The sequence below is a fragment of the Arvicanthis niloticus genome, chromosome 16, assembly GCF_011762505.2.
Source record: "Arvicanthis niloticus isolate mArvNil1 chromosome 16, mArvNil1.pat.X, whole genome shotgun sequence".
Classification (NCBI taxonomy): domain Eukaryota; kingdom Metazoa; phylum Chordata; class Mammalia; order Rodentia; family Muridae; genus Arvicanthis; species Arvicanthis niloticus.
This window is the reverse complement of record NC_047673.1, coordinates 16,723,711-16,741,195: the sequence shown is the minus strand read 5'-3', so window position 1 is coordinate 16,741,195 and position 17,485 is coordinate 16,723,711. Positions and strand designations below refer to the sequence as shown.

Below are 17,485 nucleotides of genomic sequence, written 5' to 3'. Positions count from 1 at the left end.
TGGGTTTATTTTTTCTATTTCCTTATTAATACCACATTTTTATGGTTACTGTGGCTTTCTAGTTTATCTGGATCATAAAACAGAGCTATCTATCTACCTTAGCTCTTCTTCAACAATGAGAAGTATTGGTTGTTCCTAACCTTTTTCTTTAAATACATAATTTAGCTTGACAGATCTGTGTATTGATATCCATGAGATAGCTTGCCTGGGACTTGGGTTGGGTTTATGTTGATTCTATGACTCAGTTTGGTAAAATCCAGCATTCTAATACTGCTCCATAAGCGTGGACTATCACTTCATTTCTATACATTTAAATATTTTATTTAATCAAATTTTTAGTTTCCTTAACATAAATCATATTCATAAACCATTCAGTTCATAAATAAGCAAGCCACTTGTACTTGTGTGAATCCTGGGTTCCTATTGTCCACTACTGTAAGCACTGACTTCTGCATCTAAAGCTAGCATCAGACAACCTCGAAGAAAATAACCTTTGAGGCTCTCTCCACTGTGTGTGTAGTAACATTGGCTTGGAGCTTTTCTATCATGGTACATGGTATCTGGCCTGGGGACTAGGTCAAAGCTAGCCGGATAGGGTGACTCTCTACCCTTTCTGTTTTTATAGATTGTATGTAAGTTGATACTTTTCTCTTAAAACTTTGATCTAATTTATGAGAGAATAAATCCAGGCTTAATGTTTTCTTTTTGAAAATAAACATTTATATAATATTGTTACTTGATATAGAAGAATTCATGGTTTGTTTTTCTGTTCACACCATTTTGTGGATTTTCTTTTCTTTTGGGGAATCAGTTTATTTCTCCTAGATCATCGATTCTTGAACATGTTTTATATATTCATTATCCTTTTGTTGCTTATAGGTCTATACTGATGGTTGGACATGAAGTATGGTTTGTTTGTTTGTTTGTTTGTTTGTTTGACACAGTGTGCTGTTGGCTTCCAGGCTGGCCTTGAGTTTGATGTGCAGCTGAGGTTGACCTGAAGTGCCTGGTCCTCTTGTCTTAGCCTCCCAAGTGCTGGGTGACAGGTATGACTGCCATGGCTGCAACAGTTACATTAGCAGCTGGGCACGCCTTACCTTCCACCTCTGGAGAGCAACCAGGGCCAAAGACTATTGTTCTGAGAGTCTCTTGGACCAATGCCAGGGTGTTTAAAATTACAGTAACAAAAAGAAAATTAGAACATGGGCTGGATATGTTTTCTTATTTGGGTTTCTAATGTCTCTCTTCCTGGTGTGCTTTTGTTTACATTCGCCAATAGAAGTATTAGTATATTTCCTGGTTTTTCACTTTTAAGTTATTGTGTCTCTCTTTGCATTTTAGTAAAATTGCTATTGCATATATCATAAACTATTTACTACTTGTATTTCCCCTTTATCCATTTCCTTTCGCTTTGTATTGAATACTTTTTAACTGTGCTTTTCTACTTGATACAAAGGGAATTATGGACTGCAATCTTGGGATGATTAAATTTTTAATTGACATTTATTCCCACACTTTTTTCTTTTATGCCACAAACTCAAGTAGAAGCTTTCTCTCTTTGTATACATCTGTCTCTTCAACATTTTATAGTTTTGCATGTTTTACATAACCTTGATCTCTACATTCTGTGTTTTGTTGGCTTTTGGAGACTTTGAAGTGTTGTATATTATAAGGGATCCTATGCATTATGTCAATTTTATTTCCCAAGAGCTGTGCCATCGCAAGGGAAATCTTATTTTCTGTTTCAGGACAAAGATGTTGTCATGAGCATTGTCTCCTTCTTATGAGAGACATAGAATGCTATAACAACAGTACCTGTTCAAAGTCTAGATGGAAACAGATTTTTGAGAGATACATAGTTAGAGGTAGATATAGATTTTTCACTTTCAAATAAATGATATTTTTTCTAAAGGATTGTAAGCTTCCTTCTTCCAAGATCCTGGAAATCTCTATCCTGCCCATTTCTTTCAGTCTTGCTAGAAAAGTAGACACTCGCTTCCTTAGAGGACACTGGCTTCCTTAATGAACACTGGTTCCTTTAGTAGATATTGACTCCCTTAGTGGACACTGGCTTCCTTTGTTTTATATTACTCAGAATATTAGATTGCTCTCCCAATTCCTTATTTTTCTGGAGATTAGAAGTTTTGGCAGCAACTATCTAGGATTGTGGGTTTTGTTCATCTTTCATATTAGAAAAGCCATCTAGATGTGTGGTCTGAAATACTTTCCTTTCAGAAAGGGTGTGGAACATGATGCATTTGGTATTGGTCTGTTCTAGCTGACTTTCTCAAAGTTACTAAAAATACAATAATGAAAAGTATAAGTTAATTCACAAAATACTACCAATGGTTGTATAAGGCTAAATAATTTCTAAGTAGTATTCTAATCTTATTTTCCAAACTGTATATTCACATACTTATTGTTAATACACCACACAGGAAAGAAAAGACATGTACACACATAGATTTAAAATCTACTTGTGGGGGTTTGGGTTGGAAGGGAGGTGAGGAGATGACCCAGTGGGTGTTGGGAGATATTTTTACTTGGAAAATAAGTAAAATGTCAACTCACCTCAGCTGAAGAAAAGATGGTAGGGCAGAGTCTGGATACCACCAAAACCCAACTTGTTCAACCAATAGGTTTTATTGGGGTAAGTTACGGGAGTATGGCTGAGGGGTTATTTCTGGGAGCAGAGATGACTCAGGACAGCGATGTCATCAGAGCTCACCCCAGCATGGGTGATAGTTCACAAATCTGGGAACCTGGCACACACTGCACAGTCTATAGGCAACTCAACAAGTTGAGAGTATGCTTTCCAGGTATCTCAGGTGATCTGAGTCTCTTCCAGGCAGCCTGTCTGGTCTCTGCCTCTTCTGGTCTGAAAATGTCTCTCAGGGGTCCTTAGTGCTTATATGTACTCTTAAGCAGGGAGAGATCTGGTGGACGTGTTCAGTTTCAGGGACTTCCTGAAGCCTTTGAGTTGTTTCCTTCCTGAGCTTAAGGAGCTTGTCTGCAGGATGGAATGTTTCACCTCATTTAAGAACATCTTGTTGCTTCACCTCCCTTTAAACTCTTAACAAGCTTTTCCCCAAAAGTAAAATCTCAGAGTTTTTTTTTTTAAGTTTAAATCTCAGAGGAAATGGATATACAACAGTGGATAAGAGTGCTTTCTGTACAATTATCAGGATCTGAGGTCAGATTTCCAGCACCTACACAAAGCCAGTCTTACACAGCTGTAACCCCTGTGATGAAGGGTTTGGACAAGACCACTCAAGATGGCTGGCCAGCCAGCCTAGCTGAAAAATGGCAAACTCCAGATTCAGTGAGAGACCTTGTCTCAAGTGGATATAGCAGATCATGGCACAGCAAGACACGTGATGTCTTCCTCCAGGCTTGATGTGGACAAGCATGCAACACACACACACACACACACACACACACTTTGTGAAATCCAATATGGTAATTCAGCCTTATTTTATTGAAATCTCTTTTTGAGATATAGAAAAAAGAATTCAATGGCTTTAACGAATTTTAAAAATATTAGCTTATCAGAATAAGTGTAAATGTACAAGGTAATTCTGTAGGATACTTATGTAAATATGGATGGCTTTGATTGTAAATTTAAAAATCTGCCAATTCTAAATATTTTATACACACAAGTATGTGAATAAGTTCAAGGTATATTGTTGACATAATTTAACAAAATGTCGGAATACGTGTTGGTGGCTGTTGGACTAGGTTTTATACCAACTTGGCACAAACTAGAGGCACCTGAGAAAAAGGAACCTCAGATGAAAAAAAAAAAAAAATGTCTTTGTAAAATTGGGCTGTAGGCAAGCCCTTATTTTTTTTAACTAGGATTTTGTCATGATAAAAATACTTTTAACATTATTTAAAGGGTTATTTAGGGGCTGGAGAGATGACTCAGCAGGTAAGGCTTTCTGCCCTCTTGCAGAGGACCTGAATTGAGTTCCTCAGTGACATTCATTGACTCACAGCAGCCCAAAGCTCAAACTGCAGCAGAGGGAATCTGATGTCTCTGCTTTGCATGGGTACTTTTATTCATGTGCACATACTCACACACATTAAAAATGATGAAAGTATTTTTAAAAGATGATATTCATGAAAATGATTGATTCGCCTTTCTGAACATAAAGATCACGTGCTAGTTTGTTTTTCTCTTTTTTCTGTTTTGTTGTTGGTTGGTTGGTTGGTTGGTTGGTTGGTTGGTTGGTTTGGTTGTTGCTGGTTCCTTGCGTTATCCTGGAAGAGGGAGCCCCAATGGAGAAACTGTCTCCATCTGATTGTCCTATAGGCAAGACAGCAGTGCATTTTCTTGACTAATGATTGGCATGTGGGGCCCAGTCCACTATGGGCGGTGTCACTGCTGGCCAGGGGTGTCCTGGGTTGTATAAGACATGTCACTGAACAAGCCACAGGGGGCAGGCCTGAGGCAGTGGCCTCTGCTTCAGCTCCTACCTCTGGGTTCCAGCCTTGAGCTTCTGCTGACAGGGACGAGGTGCTAGCGGCAAGTGTTAGCATGGATAAACCCTCCCCTTCCCAAGCTGCTTTTGGTCATGGTGTTTATCACAGCAATAGAAAGCACAGACTAGCATGCCATACATTTATTACATCTCATTTTTAGAAGATTATCAGAGAAGATAAAGCACTTATTAAAAACAGACAATAGGAATTAAAATATATGTTCATATTGTGGTCATTATGCCCTTTGATTATGCCACCAAGGTTTTAATTACTTTTTCTAACACACTCCTCATATTATATAGCTACAAAAACCTTAAAAATATTCTACATATTTCAGTCACTTATATCAGATTTTAACTACTAAGATGATTTAAAATGACTGCATATTTTTCCATTTTAGATATGTAATAACTTTGGTAATTGCCAATGCTTTCCTGACTACAGGCCTCCAGACTGTAACTTACAGATTGGATCACCAGGGGGCAGCATCGACGATGGAAATGTTCTCAAAACTGGTCAGTAAAAATGAACTTCCAAAGCAAGTAGTTTGTTGTTCTCTGTGGTACTAGTCAATGATTAACAATAATAATAATAAATCTGACATCTTGATAGAATATTTCAAAGCCCAATTACAAATAAACTAATTTGGTACCATATTTGTAATGAGTTTTCTTAGAGGCCTTAACCAACTTAATGAAGTCAACAGAAATAGAATTGTACTCTTATGTTTTAATAAAGATCATTAAGTAAAAATTTAAAAGTCATGTATAGATTAATGCTGTTAATAACAGTAATTCATAGTATTAAAACTGAACATTATTGAAAAGTATCTCTGGCTGGGCAGTGGTGGTGACACACACCTTTAATCCCAGCACTTGCTGAGGCAGAGGCAGGTGGATTTCTGAGTTTGAGGCCAGCCTAGTTTACAGAGTGAGTTCCAGGATAGCCAGGGTTATACAGAGAAACCCTGTCTCGAAAAAACAAAACAACAACAACAAAATGAAAAACATCTCTGGAATACACTGTTCATTCTGAATGAAACTTAGAAAAATGTACAGCAAACTATAAATGTATTCCTACCAGGAAATAAGGGTAAGTCACATTCTGAATACGTGCTCATAGTTTCTTTGTTCCTATAGTGAATAAAAGCAGTATCATGAGCTACTCGCTGGTTCAATCATTCATTCCTTCATACATTCCCTTCATGGGCTTATTACCAGGTGTTTGGAGAGGGAATAATATTAAGACCCATGTTTCAGAAAGTCTAGACATGCAATAACACAGAAGTTTAATAGTGAAAGTGTATTACCCAGTAAGCAATGGTATTAGCTATACTGGCCGGAAGTAACCATATAAGGGGACAATGAATAAATTGATTTATATATCATGTATTTGAACAATAACAATGACTAAAACACGGTTGTGACTTAGCACATGAAGTGAAAGGTTCAAGGATACTGTAAAAATCTTTATGAGAGAGTCAGGGGTTAATCAGAGCAGGGATACAATCTGTTTAAATGTGTGTAGTGAGAGTACATGACTGTAAACACAACAGAGTCTGAAGCAGGGGAATTGCTACAAGCTTGAGGTTTGCCTGAGCTAAAGCGAAAGACTCTAACTGAGTTTATCTTGCTATGATCAAACACCATACTCGTCCAACTTGAGGGCTCTCTCTTTTCTTGTCCCAATAATGGTGGGTCAATCCTCTGGGGCCCATGACATTACCAGCCACCATTTCTTGCCAAGTTAGGTTATTGGAGCACTCATGGTCCACAACTGGGGAAGACTAATGCCTACTATTCTTCCTACAGTCATGTGCACAGTGATTTCCAGCACTGGGAACAGTCTCCAGTAGAGAGAAAACGGCTAGGTAGTGACAGATTGACATTGTTACGTCCCATGATTCAATTATGTGACAGTTTCAGCAATGGGGTCTTTATATCACATTCTAGGGGTGTAAACGAGATAATCCACTATAGCCTGTAATGCCTGTGGATCTATGAAACCTCATCAGCCAAAAACTCCAAAAGAGGTAGCCCACTCCTGATGCTAAACTTTCTATTTGTTCACCTCTGGTGTCTAGTAGGGGCCTTATCATCCCATTCTTGCGTAAATCCATTTAAGCTCTGGAGTGTGTGTGTGTGTGTGTGTGTGTGTGTGTGTGTGTGTGTGTGTGTGTGTGTATGTGTGTTAGGAAGCTTCTACAGTAGTAATTTTTATATGACTTTCTCAAGAAATCCTTAGTGTTTGTATCTCTCCCTGTATCGCCCCTACCCTGCCTTCCCACCCCCCACACTCTACTGTACCACTTCCTATTCCTTTCTTCCTTTTTAACCCTTTGACCACTGTGCTTTATCTCTCCTCCTTTAAAAGAGACCCCCCCCCCATGGCCATTAACTAATTTCCTGACTTCTCTAGCTCTTCTAAACCAAACACATATCTGAAGATCCAAAGCTAATATCTACAGATGAGGAAAAAAAAAAAGACTTGAATGTTTGCCTTTCTGGGTCTGGGTTACCTCTCTGGGAATGATTGGTTCCAGTTCCATCCACTTAACCTGTGAATTTCATTTTCCTTAACATCTGAGTGATATTCCATTGTGTAGCTGCCCCATATCTTCATTATCCATTCACCAGTTAATAGACATTTAGCTGTTTCCATGTGCTGGGTATTATGAGTACAGCAGTAAGGAAGATGGAGGCCCAAGCATGCTACACGAGAATACTGAGTCCTTTGGGAACAGGTCTGAGATTGGCAGAGCTGGCTAACGGGGTACATGTATTTCTGGCTTTTTTTGGAGAAACCTCACTGATTTTTATAGTGGCTGCACAATTTTGCCCTCACCCCAGCAGTGAATAAGTATTTCCCACTATATCCACACCAGTAGTTATCATTATTTGCAGGGGGTAGAGAGGTTTGTTTTGTTTTCTTGATCATTTTTGACAAGTATAAGATGATATCACAAAGTAGTTTTAATTTCTAGCTCCCTAATGGCTAAGGATGTTGAACATTTAAAAAAAAAAAAATGTTTCCCAGCCATTTCTGTTTTGTCTTTTGAGAACTCTAGTCGGGTCTACACTCCAGTTGTTACTTAGTTAGGCTGGTTTTCTTGATGTTCAGGGGCTTTGTTTGTTTGTTTGTTTGTTTTCCTCTATGTATCCTAGATACTGTCCCCCTGTTGATATGTCTGATGACGATCTTCCCATTCCGGTAAGCTGCCTCTTCACTCAAATGATCACATCTTGGCTATTCAGAAGCCTCTTGGTTTCATAAGGTCCCATCTGTCAGTTGTTCATCCTAGCATTTGCACCACAGGGCTCCTGTTCAGGAAGTCCTTTCTTGGGCCAATGAATCCAAACCTAGTCCCCATTTTTTTCTTCTGCCAGATTCACAGGATAAGGACGTCTGTTCTCAATACATTAGAGTCTAGTCCTTTCTTGCAGAGGGAGAGAGAAGGATCTGGTCTCCTCCTTGTACTTACCCAATTTGATGAGAGCACCACTTAATGAAGATTCTTTCTTTTACCCAATGTGTATTTCCTGTCTCTTTGTTGACACTCAGGTGGTAGCAGTGTGGGCTTGAATTTGGGTTTTCAGTTCTATTCCATTGACCCCATGTTTGTTTTTATACCAGTCTGGAACTATTTTATTACTATAGCTTTTGTAGTATGAATTGAAATCTGGGATGGTAATACCTTCAGCAGATGTTTCTATTGTTTAATATTATTTTGGCTTTCCTATGCCTTCTGTGTTTCCCTGTGAATTTTAAGATATTTTTTCCCCAGTTTCTGTGAAGTATTGCATAGGGATTGTGATGTGGACCACGTTGATCTGTAGATTTTTTTGGTAAGAAATCTACCATTTTCACAACATCTACTCTATCAGTCCATGAGCATAGTGAGCATAGGTGTTTTTTTTTTTTCTTCTAAGATCTCCTTCTGTTTTGTTTTTTCAGCTTCATAAATCTTTGGTTGTGTAAATCATTCACTGCCTTGGTTGTATTTATTCCAAGATAGCTAGCATCTGCACACAGATGTGGTGTAGGTACAAAGAGGAGTTTGTGTATGCATAAAATGTTAATACTACATGAAAAGACACGGTTTTACAAGAATGTGTTCATCCATGGGGAGAGGCTTACCTAGCAAGGCAGTGGACAAAAGTTTTATAACACAATTTCTCTTGGATTTTCACTTAGGCTTTATTAAGAGTGAATTCTTAAATGTTTAAATGAGCATTACTATTAAGTTATATAAAATAATAATTTGAATCAGGTTGAGCAGACCTGCTTCTTCCGGAATGTGTGGCTCTGTGAGGGAAACCTTCAGTGTCCTTTGTTTTTGCGGTGTTTGAAATATACAGCCGTTGTCATTGTCCACAGATGCTCTACTGTGGACACGGGAATCGTTTCCTCCTTTCTAGAAGAGTTTAGAGCCCTGGGATGTGGGTAGATTGGCCAGTGGTATCTTTTGAAGTATTGGTGTTACCAGTGAACCACATGAAGTGAACTTCATTCTAAGCAAGTATACACCATCAGAATATTTAAATAAATACGCAGAAAACACCAATGGGGGGAAAAAAAAAACCCTATGGAAAATGCATCATGTGATTTTTGAAGTGTTCTCTTATTTTCCCCAAGATAATTGATTGCAGTTTGCCAAAGTACTAGCCACATTACGCACACATGCGATGAGTGCGATTCGGGCCGACCCATCCTCTCTGGCGTTTCCTTTCCAGATGCGGCTCTTGCTACGAAGCGCCTGAGTAAACACGAGGACAGCTGGGTGATCCTGGGCTTCTTCATCTTTCTGCCTTTCATCGTAACTCTCCTTGTCGGGATCATAAAAAGAAACGAAAGGAAAATCGTGCCTCAGAGAAATCACGAAACATGAGGGGTAAATATCGCCCGGAGTTAACTTACTGGGTTAACGGAGCTGCGCCTTCAGTAGCTTTGTAAGCCCGTACTTATGACCTCTAATGTCTCATCATTCCCTGTCTCTGCACTTGGGTGCCAGATCATCTCCTAGTTGAGTTCCACACTGCACCGGGGACTTAAGTTTCCCAATGAGACTAAAATCTGGGCGTCGCTGTAACTTTTCCTCTGCGCTGTATCTAACTCATGCCATGGAGCTGAACTTCAAAAAAAACAAACTACCTTTCCTCGTGTAGGCATAATATTGAAAATAGTTCATTAGTAATATTTTAATTTCTATTTCATATTTCATATTTGCCTCAATTGCTACCAAAGCCTTGTTTCTGAAATTACAAGCTGTTCTCTGTATCCATGCAAATTTTTCTGGTTTGTGCTTCTCTCTGGACAACTAGGCATTTCGCTCACAGATGGTAAGAAACTCTGATATGCCCAAGTGCAGTGCCCTGCCTTAAGCCTTTTAATCATGGTCATCAGTAAGAGGCCAGAAAAAAATAAGCCAAAATGGAGTCTTCACAAGTATAGTCCCGGGTTCCTAAACTTCTAGAGTTAGGAACACCATAACCTGACACCATAAAGCTGTTAGCCTGCCACTCACTGGTTGGACCCTTTGACCAAACTGCCCATATTAGATGACCCTGATTTCCATGGCTTGTAATGGCAGAGATTGTGCAGTTGGTAATTATGCACACAACCATTCAAGCTAACCTCCCAGAGGCTAACTGCCTCGGGCCAATTTTAAATGTGTACTCCTTTGCACGTTACACATGAAAGAAACTTACCCTGACTGTAAAGGACACACAGATAGAGATACCATACTCCTACAGTCCATGGTGCCTCACTACAGACAGCAGTTGCTGTCCGGGCTGCTGCCTTGTTTTCTCTAAGCCAGCTCTTCTGCCATGTTCTAAAGGATAAAATCACTAACTGCTGGTCCATTCTCTATTGCCATCCTTACTTCTCTACCATATTCTATAACTAGAGCACATTTAAATACCATGTATAGCAAAGGCCAGTAGGCTGCAGGGATCTCCATTCTTGTGAAAATTCCTCAATGGGAAGTCAGCTGCAGTTTCTGATCTTTTATTGATGACGTTCTTCCATAATAACTTAATACCATAATATGTACGGTTTATAAAGAATGAGAGCTGGATCAGCATGTGGTTCTGGGAGCTGGGAGGTTAATATTTGAGAGGCTGCATCAGGTTAGGTCCTTTCTGATGGGGATATTTTCTGAAAAATCTTGGCAAAGTGAGAGGTATGTCTAAAAGACACACCAAGCTGGCTTTCATAAAAGACCAGTTCTCAGGATAGCTTAGAAACTTACTAATTCATGAAGCTGTGAGAGGGTTGGCCCATTCACAGCCTAATCACCTTTCAAAGGTTCTACCTTGTTCCTCTTCTTAATGCTTCACAACAAGGGTTATATTTTCACATGTATCTTGGTGGAGGCAATTAATCTATTAGATTTGAAAATATGGTATCCACTTTGAAGTGTGGTTTCCTTTGGACGTTATTAATGATCCATCTTATTAAGATATTTTCAGTGGTACACAGGTTGTACCTATATTCCTTACATAGAAATGGGTCATTCTAGAAGAAGGGAAGAAGAGCAAGAAAAAAAGGAGGAAGAAGAGGAAGAGGACAAGAAGGAGTGGGGGGAGGAAGAAGAGGAGGAGGAGAAAGGAGGACAGGGAAGAGAAAGGAGAGGAAGAAGAGGAAGAGGAGGGGAAGGGGAAGAAGAGGAAGAGGAGGAAAAAGAGGAGGAAAGGGAAGAGGAAGAAGAGGACAAAGAGGAAAGGTAGAGGAGAAGGAGAAAAGGAGAAGGAGAAGGAAGAAGGAGGAGGAGGAGGAGGAGGAATAAGAGGAAGAGGAGGAGGAGGAGGAGGAGAAAAGGGGAAGAAGAAGAAGAAGAAGAAGAAGAAGAAGAAGAAGAAGAGGAAGAGGAAGAGGAAGAGGAAGAGGAAGATGAAGAGGAAGAAGAGGAGAAGGGGGAGGGGGAGAGGGGAGGGGGAGGAGGAGGGGAGGAAGGAGGAGAAGAAGAAGAAAAAGAAGGAGGAGGAAGAGAAGGAGAAGAAGAAGAAAAGAAGAAGAAGGATAATTCTTTATGGAGAAAAAGGAAAAACTGACTCAAAAGGAATGCTTGATGTTGGATGCTATTGAGAGAATTGTTTTTCCTACAAATAACATACTCAGGTCCCTGCATAGTTAATTAGCAGAGGAAAAAGGTTTTTTTTTTTTTCTTACAGAAATATATTCATTTTTCTTATGGTTGGGTGCTTTTGTTTGGATGCTTAGTTTCAGCTCTTGGTGAAGTTTAATAGGCTGTGGAGCCATTCGGAGGTTGTTCCTGCCTGGCTAGGAAAAGTAGGATTGTGCCTTGAAAGTTGTAAGCCAGCCCTGGGTCCCACCTACTCTACTCAGTGCTTATTGATCAGCCCTCACAGTGTGACTGGCCTCTCTGTGCCCCTGGCAGCATGGACCGAGCAATTCCTGCTGCCATGCTTCCTCTGCCATAGCGGACTGAAGCCCCCGAAACCATAAGCCCAGATCTTGTTTTCCACAGCACTGAATACGTTAGTATTTACTATTTATTTACTATTTAGTATTTACTTTAGGATATATAAAAATGAAAGATCTAAGCGTACCTGTCTCAGGCCCGCTGGGAGATTTTAAAAACCGTGCGTGATTAAGGGGATTGCAAGTATGCTTAGCGTGCTGGCTGTGGCATAGTTGTCAGCAGTCGCCTTTAGCCATGCTGATGGCAAACATAAAGGGGAAAGTCGAACAGAAGGATCTGAGAACTTGTGGTTTCTGAGCACAAGAATACTTAACGCCTCAAGCACGGCCCCGTGCAGACACAGCCGTTGTCATAGGTGAACATGTCAGCACCCATAGACACAGATTAGAAGTTGCTATTTCCCGGGGCCAGCATAGTTTCCCATTTCTTGCTCTTCCTTAAGTGACTCTCAGCTTTTATGAATTCTTGGGGGAAAAAAAAAACCTTAGAAATAGATTCAGAAAGTAATTTTTATTAGATTTTGAGGGGAAGAACAGCAGAGTGGTGGAACTGCTATAAACCTCAGCAGTTGCCCAGAATAGGGGCATGGAGGAGCTGGAGAGGAGGGAAGCCACGCCCCTTACCACAGAGCTAGTAAATAAAAATTGGCCGACCAAGAGGAGTGCATTCTCTTCTTTTCAAACATGGTTTTGGTAGAGCAGTGGTCCTCAACCTTCCTAAATGCTGTGACCCTTTAGCAAGTTCCTCATGTTGTGGTGACCCTACCACTACCACAAAATTATTTTTGTTGCTACTTCATAACTGTAAATTTGCTGCCTGTTATGAATCATAACGTAAATATTCGATACGCCAGATATCTGATGTGGGACCCCTGTGAAAGGGGTCCCGACCCACAGGTTGAGAACTGCTGCTGCTGTAAAGAGAAAGGGATGGACTCCCCATCCTGGACGGAGTGAGTGAGTGCCTCTGTTGCAGAATACAATGCACAGGTGAGGGCTTCAGACAACACCACCAACAGCAGTCTCGGTGTTCCTTTGCTGATTGGGAGGCTGGAAGTGTTCTCAGACACAGGCCTTCCCAGAGTCACATGGCTGCAGTTACCTGAAGGCAGCCTGTGACAGTTCGATTTTGTCTATATCAGTACCATGCTTATTTTAAGGCATTGAGATCATGATGGAAACCTAACACAGTGGAAGTGACCATGGGTCACAGGTCATTTTTAGGACAAATAAACAAAGTACTCTCTGTGGCACAGTCTGACCCCCTCAACTGTGTTATGTTCTCTGTGCACAAGCACAGACCACCTAGAGACTTCACTTCTATAGTGTCCGGTACAGACACGGTAGTAGGTCTGGCTTTGTGATTCTCAGCATCCTCGCTAAAATGAGACCCAGCAGAAAACTGAACCTTTCTACACTTTCCAATGCACTTCTTGTGAGACCATGCAGAGGCTGGTCTGTCAAGTCCTGGTCAGGCAGTTATACCCTGGGCTATTCTCCCTCTGCATGGAGAATCGTGGGGTAATGACATCATAGCAAGTGATATGATATAACATAGTGAGTGTTACATTGGGAGAAAGCCAGCAAGAAGAGAGTGTTTCCTGAACCATTAATCCACAGGCAGAAAGGGGCTGAGTTAATGTCTTGGCTATTCTGATACAGGAAGCGTCAGCAGAAACCCTGAAGTTTTTGTGGTTTGTATTAATGTGGCAGCAACGGAAATTGTCCTTGGCCTAAAGGGCAAACATAACATTTAGCAGTCTATAGTTGATTGTAATTGCATACAGGTCTGTCCCTTTTAGCGCAAACTCCATGTAGAACACTCTGCGGGGTTCCTTCTCTGTCCCTGATGTAGAGAGAGAAAGACTTTTTGTAGTCAGTGTGGTTGCAGGCTGACAAGTTGCAGAGGTTACTTCAGTAAGTCTCCTCAGCTCCGGGAGGACAGAGAAAGTTTCAGGCCGTTCTGATGAAAGATTAGAAAGCCGGGCTAGAGATAAGGGTCCGTGGTTGGAACACCCGCCACTTTTACAGAGGACACAAGGTTAGATTCTGATGACCTGCACCACGTGGCTCACAACTGCCAATCAATCCAGCTCTGGGGAACTTGATATTTCTGGTTTCTATGGTCACCTGCACTCAGGTACACATACCTAAACATGCACACACATGCATATAATGCATACTCACACACATACATATGCATGCATATACACATGCACTTAAAAATCTAATAAAATATACCCTTTAAAAATTAGACAGGGGAGATGGTCCTCTCCAGGTGAGCCCAGAATCCAGTTCGCACTTTAGGCTTCCCGCCTCAAGAGTCCAACACAGAAGCAAGTAATACTGCAGTCGTAAATGAGGTCTGGAGAAGTCCAGGCTCAAAGGCTGAGTGACCTGGATGCCTACCTCATTGTTTACAGACAGCCAGGCGTCCCTTGTACATTTAGGAGGGCTGTTGATAACAGTTACAGGGAAAGGGGTCATAACGTGTGCTGCTTTGGGGGGCTGCTTTTCCAAAAGCCACCAGTTGGCTATGTTGCCACTCTTTCACATGTCACAGAAATCCTGCCTATGCCCTCTCTGAAACCGCATATGGTGCTGGAGCAACCAGTCCCCTGTGACTCACCCCTCCCTGACCCAGGGGTTAGGTGTGTTGATCTGAAGAGCCCTATGAAGGTGCCACACATCATGAAATACACATCCTACACTTCAGGGAGGTTCCTGGCCACCTAGTAGTCCCCCTGAGAGGTTTAGAAGAAGTGGGTCCCCTCCTAGCTTCACTCTTCATACATCTTTTGTTGATCAACTTGAGCAACTTAAAATGTCCAATTGCAATTTTTGGATTGGCCACAAGATGGCACTATACATTTAGCGGAACAACAAGACCTGGCAGAGTCCCATTCCTTGATAGATCTGAATCAAAGGTTCTCCCAAATGCATCCCTACACATTTGTCAAAGCATCTTTTTTGGTTTCTATTTAAGGCTAAGAGATACTATATTTCATTTTTTTGTATGTGGATATTGCATACATATGTTAAAGTATGGATGGACAACTTATTCCGCAAAGTTACAAAGTACAACGTTGGATTTTTTAATTTTATTATTAAATATGTATATGGGGGTATTCATGCGTGTGTGTGTGTGTGTGTGTGTGTGTATACCTATGTGTATCTGTGTATGTATGTATGTATGTATGTATGTTCCTACTGCTATGATAAAGCAACTTCACAATAAGCAACCTGGGAAGGAAAGGATTTGTTTCTGCTTTCAGTCCCATATCACACAGTCCATCACTGAGGGAGGTCAGGGCAGGAACCTGGAGGCAGGAACTGAAGCAGAGGTCGTGGACTGGGCCCTGCACTATCAATCACTAATCTAGAAAATGTACCACAGGCTTGTCCAGAGGCTAATTTGGTGGAAGCATTTTCTCAGTTGACGTTCCCATTAGCTTGTGTCAAGTTGACATAAAACTAGACAGCACAGTGTGTGTGAATGAGTTTGTGGGCAAGTGAGTGTGTGAGTCTCTGTGTGTGAGTTTATGTGAGTGTGCTTGTGTGTGTGAGTGTGTGTTTGAGTGTCTGTGTGTGAGAGTTTGTGTGTGTGAGTTTGTGTGAGTGTATGAGTATGTGTGAATGTGTGTGAGTTTGTATATGTGTAAGTTTGTGTGAGTGTGTATGAGTGTGTGTGAGTTTGTGTGAGTGTGTATAAGTGTGTGTGAGTTTGTGTGAGTGTGTATGATTGTGTGTGTGCATGAGTTTGTATATGTGTAAGTTTGTGTGAGTGTGTATGAGTGTGTGTGTTTGTGTGAGTATGCATGAGTGTGTATGTGAGAGAGTGTATATGTGTGAGTGTGAGTGTGTGTGGGTATCTGTGTGTGTGTGTGTGTGTGTGTGTGTGTTTAGGCTGAGGTCTGTATCAAGTACCTTCTTCTATTGTTCTCCGTCTTATTTCTCAGACAGGATTTCTCACAGAACCTGGGTCTTGTGATTTGCTTAGGCCGGCTGGCTACTATGTCCTAGTGATCTTCCTGTCTACACCTCCTGGTACTGAGATTTCGGGTGCTCCTATCATACCTATCTGCCTTTTTATGTGGGTGCTGGGGGGTCCGGTTCACCTCCTCATGCTTGCAATACAAGTATGTGACTCACTGAACCATGGCCCCAGCCCCATTTTTAAGGTGGAGAGTCCCACAGCATGTGGCACACCCAGCACGTGCCCATTGCGCATGCCTGGCAGCAGGACCCGTGGGCCTCAGTCGACATGCTCCCTTGGCAAGCGTGTTTTCTGCTCCTTTGCTTTTTATGTGCTAGCCATCCCGATGCTGCCAAGTGGCACCTGGCTGTTTCCATTTCTGTTTCCCTGATGCTGGCGACACTGAGTCTTTTCTTTATTAGATGGGCCACTGGGAGGCAGAAGTAGTGCTGTTCTCCCACACAGGGGCGCGGGCTGCACAGAGCAAAGCAACTGATGGACACAGCTGAACTGTAACCGAGAGCAATGAAGACAGTCAACTCTATACTTTGGTCACTTCATCAAGGCAAAACGTGTTCTCTGCCAATGAGCAATTAAAAACTCAAAACTGTCACCAGAACTTAAATTATCAACCTGAATAGTAGACACTGAATGGAAGTTCTTTCCTTGCTAGACTCTGTTCCACTGGTCCTCAACCTTCCTAATGCTGTGACTCTTTTAATACAGTTCCTCTTCTTGTGCTGTTCCCTTATCATAAGTTATTTTTGTTGCTACTTCATAAAGAAAATTTGCTACTTTTGTGAATTGTAATATACATATCTGTTTTCTGATGGTCTTAGGGGACCCCCGTGAAGGAGGTGCTTGATTCCCCAAAGGGGTCATGATCCACAGGCTAAGGATCACTGCTCTGCTCACTTGTGAACTCTATGTTAGCACATGCACACACACACACACAGAGAGAGAGAGAGAGAGAGAGAGAGAGAGAGAGAGAGAGAGAATAATATTTCACTTAGTTTTCTTAAACCATGACTTTTCCCCTAAGAAAGTAAAGTGTGTTAAATTGAGGGGACCAGGAGGTCCACACCTATAGCCCCAGGATTTAGATGGCGCAGAAGCAAGAAGATGGAGTTTCATAAAATCTACCAGTCTTTAAAACAAACAAAAGGAAGAAAGAAAAGATTCAGGCTTAGAAAAAGAAATGTGTCCTTGTTATCACTTGGCCATAACCTGTTTGCTCAAAATGTAGATCATGATAAATTCTAAATAAAAATATACATGCTACCTCTCTTTTGCATTCTTGGACAGTTCCCTAGAATTAAGTTAGTTTGTCATGAGTTAATTTCTAATGTTTGTGAATCTGGAAGTAACGTTAGGTGGAAACCCATCATCAGGTCTGGCTCCTGACCCAGCTGTGAATCTCTTTCCCCCTTTGTTACAGCAATTCAGAGCACCAGAAATCGGCAGAGGAGGTTAGCAGCAGATGGACCAAAGGAGGAAGTGTGTGTTTTGATCTCTGCTATCCCTGGATGTGCTCTAAATCTCAGACTTTTGGAAAATAAAACTGACATACGCATCAGT

At 41.2% G+C, this 17,485-nt stretch overlaps 1 protein-coding gene across 1 annotated transcript in view; it reads left to right on the top strand.

Moving 5' to 3' along the window:
- The window catches only part of Adam18 (ADAM metallopeptidase domain 18), a 63,313-nt gene extending 45,828 nt beyond the window's left edge, over nt 1-17,485 (top strand). The window contains exons 18-20 of the mRNA XM_034520456.2: nt 4,886-5,000; nt 9,219-9,376; nt 17,346-17,485. Coding sequence (XP_034376347.1) covers nt 4,886-5,000; nt 9,219-9,373 — 270 coding nt within the window. The 3' untranslated portion in view covers nt 9,374-9,376; nt 17,346-17,485. The remainder of the gene's footprint in view (nt 1-4,885; nt 5,001-9,218; nt 9,377-17,345) is intronic.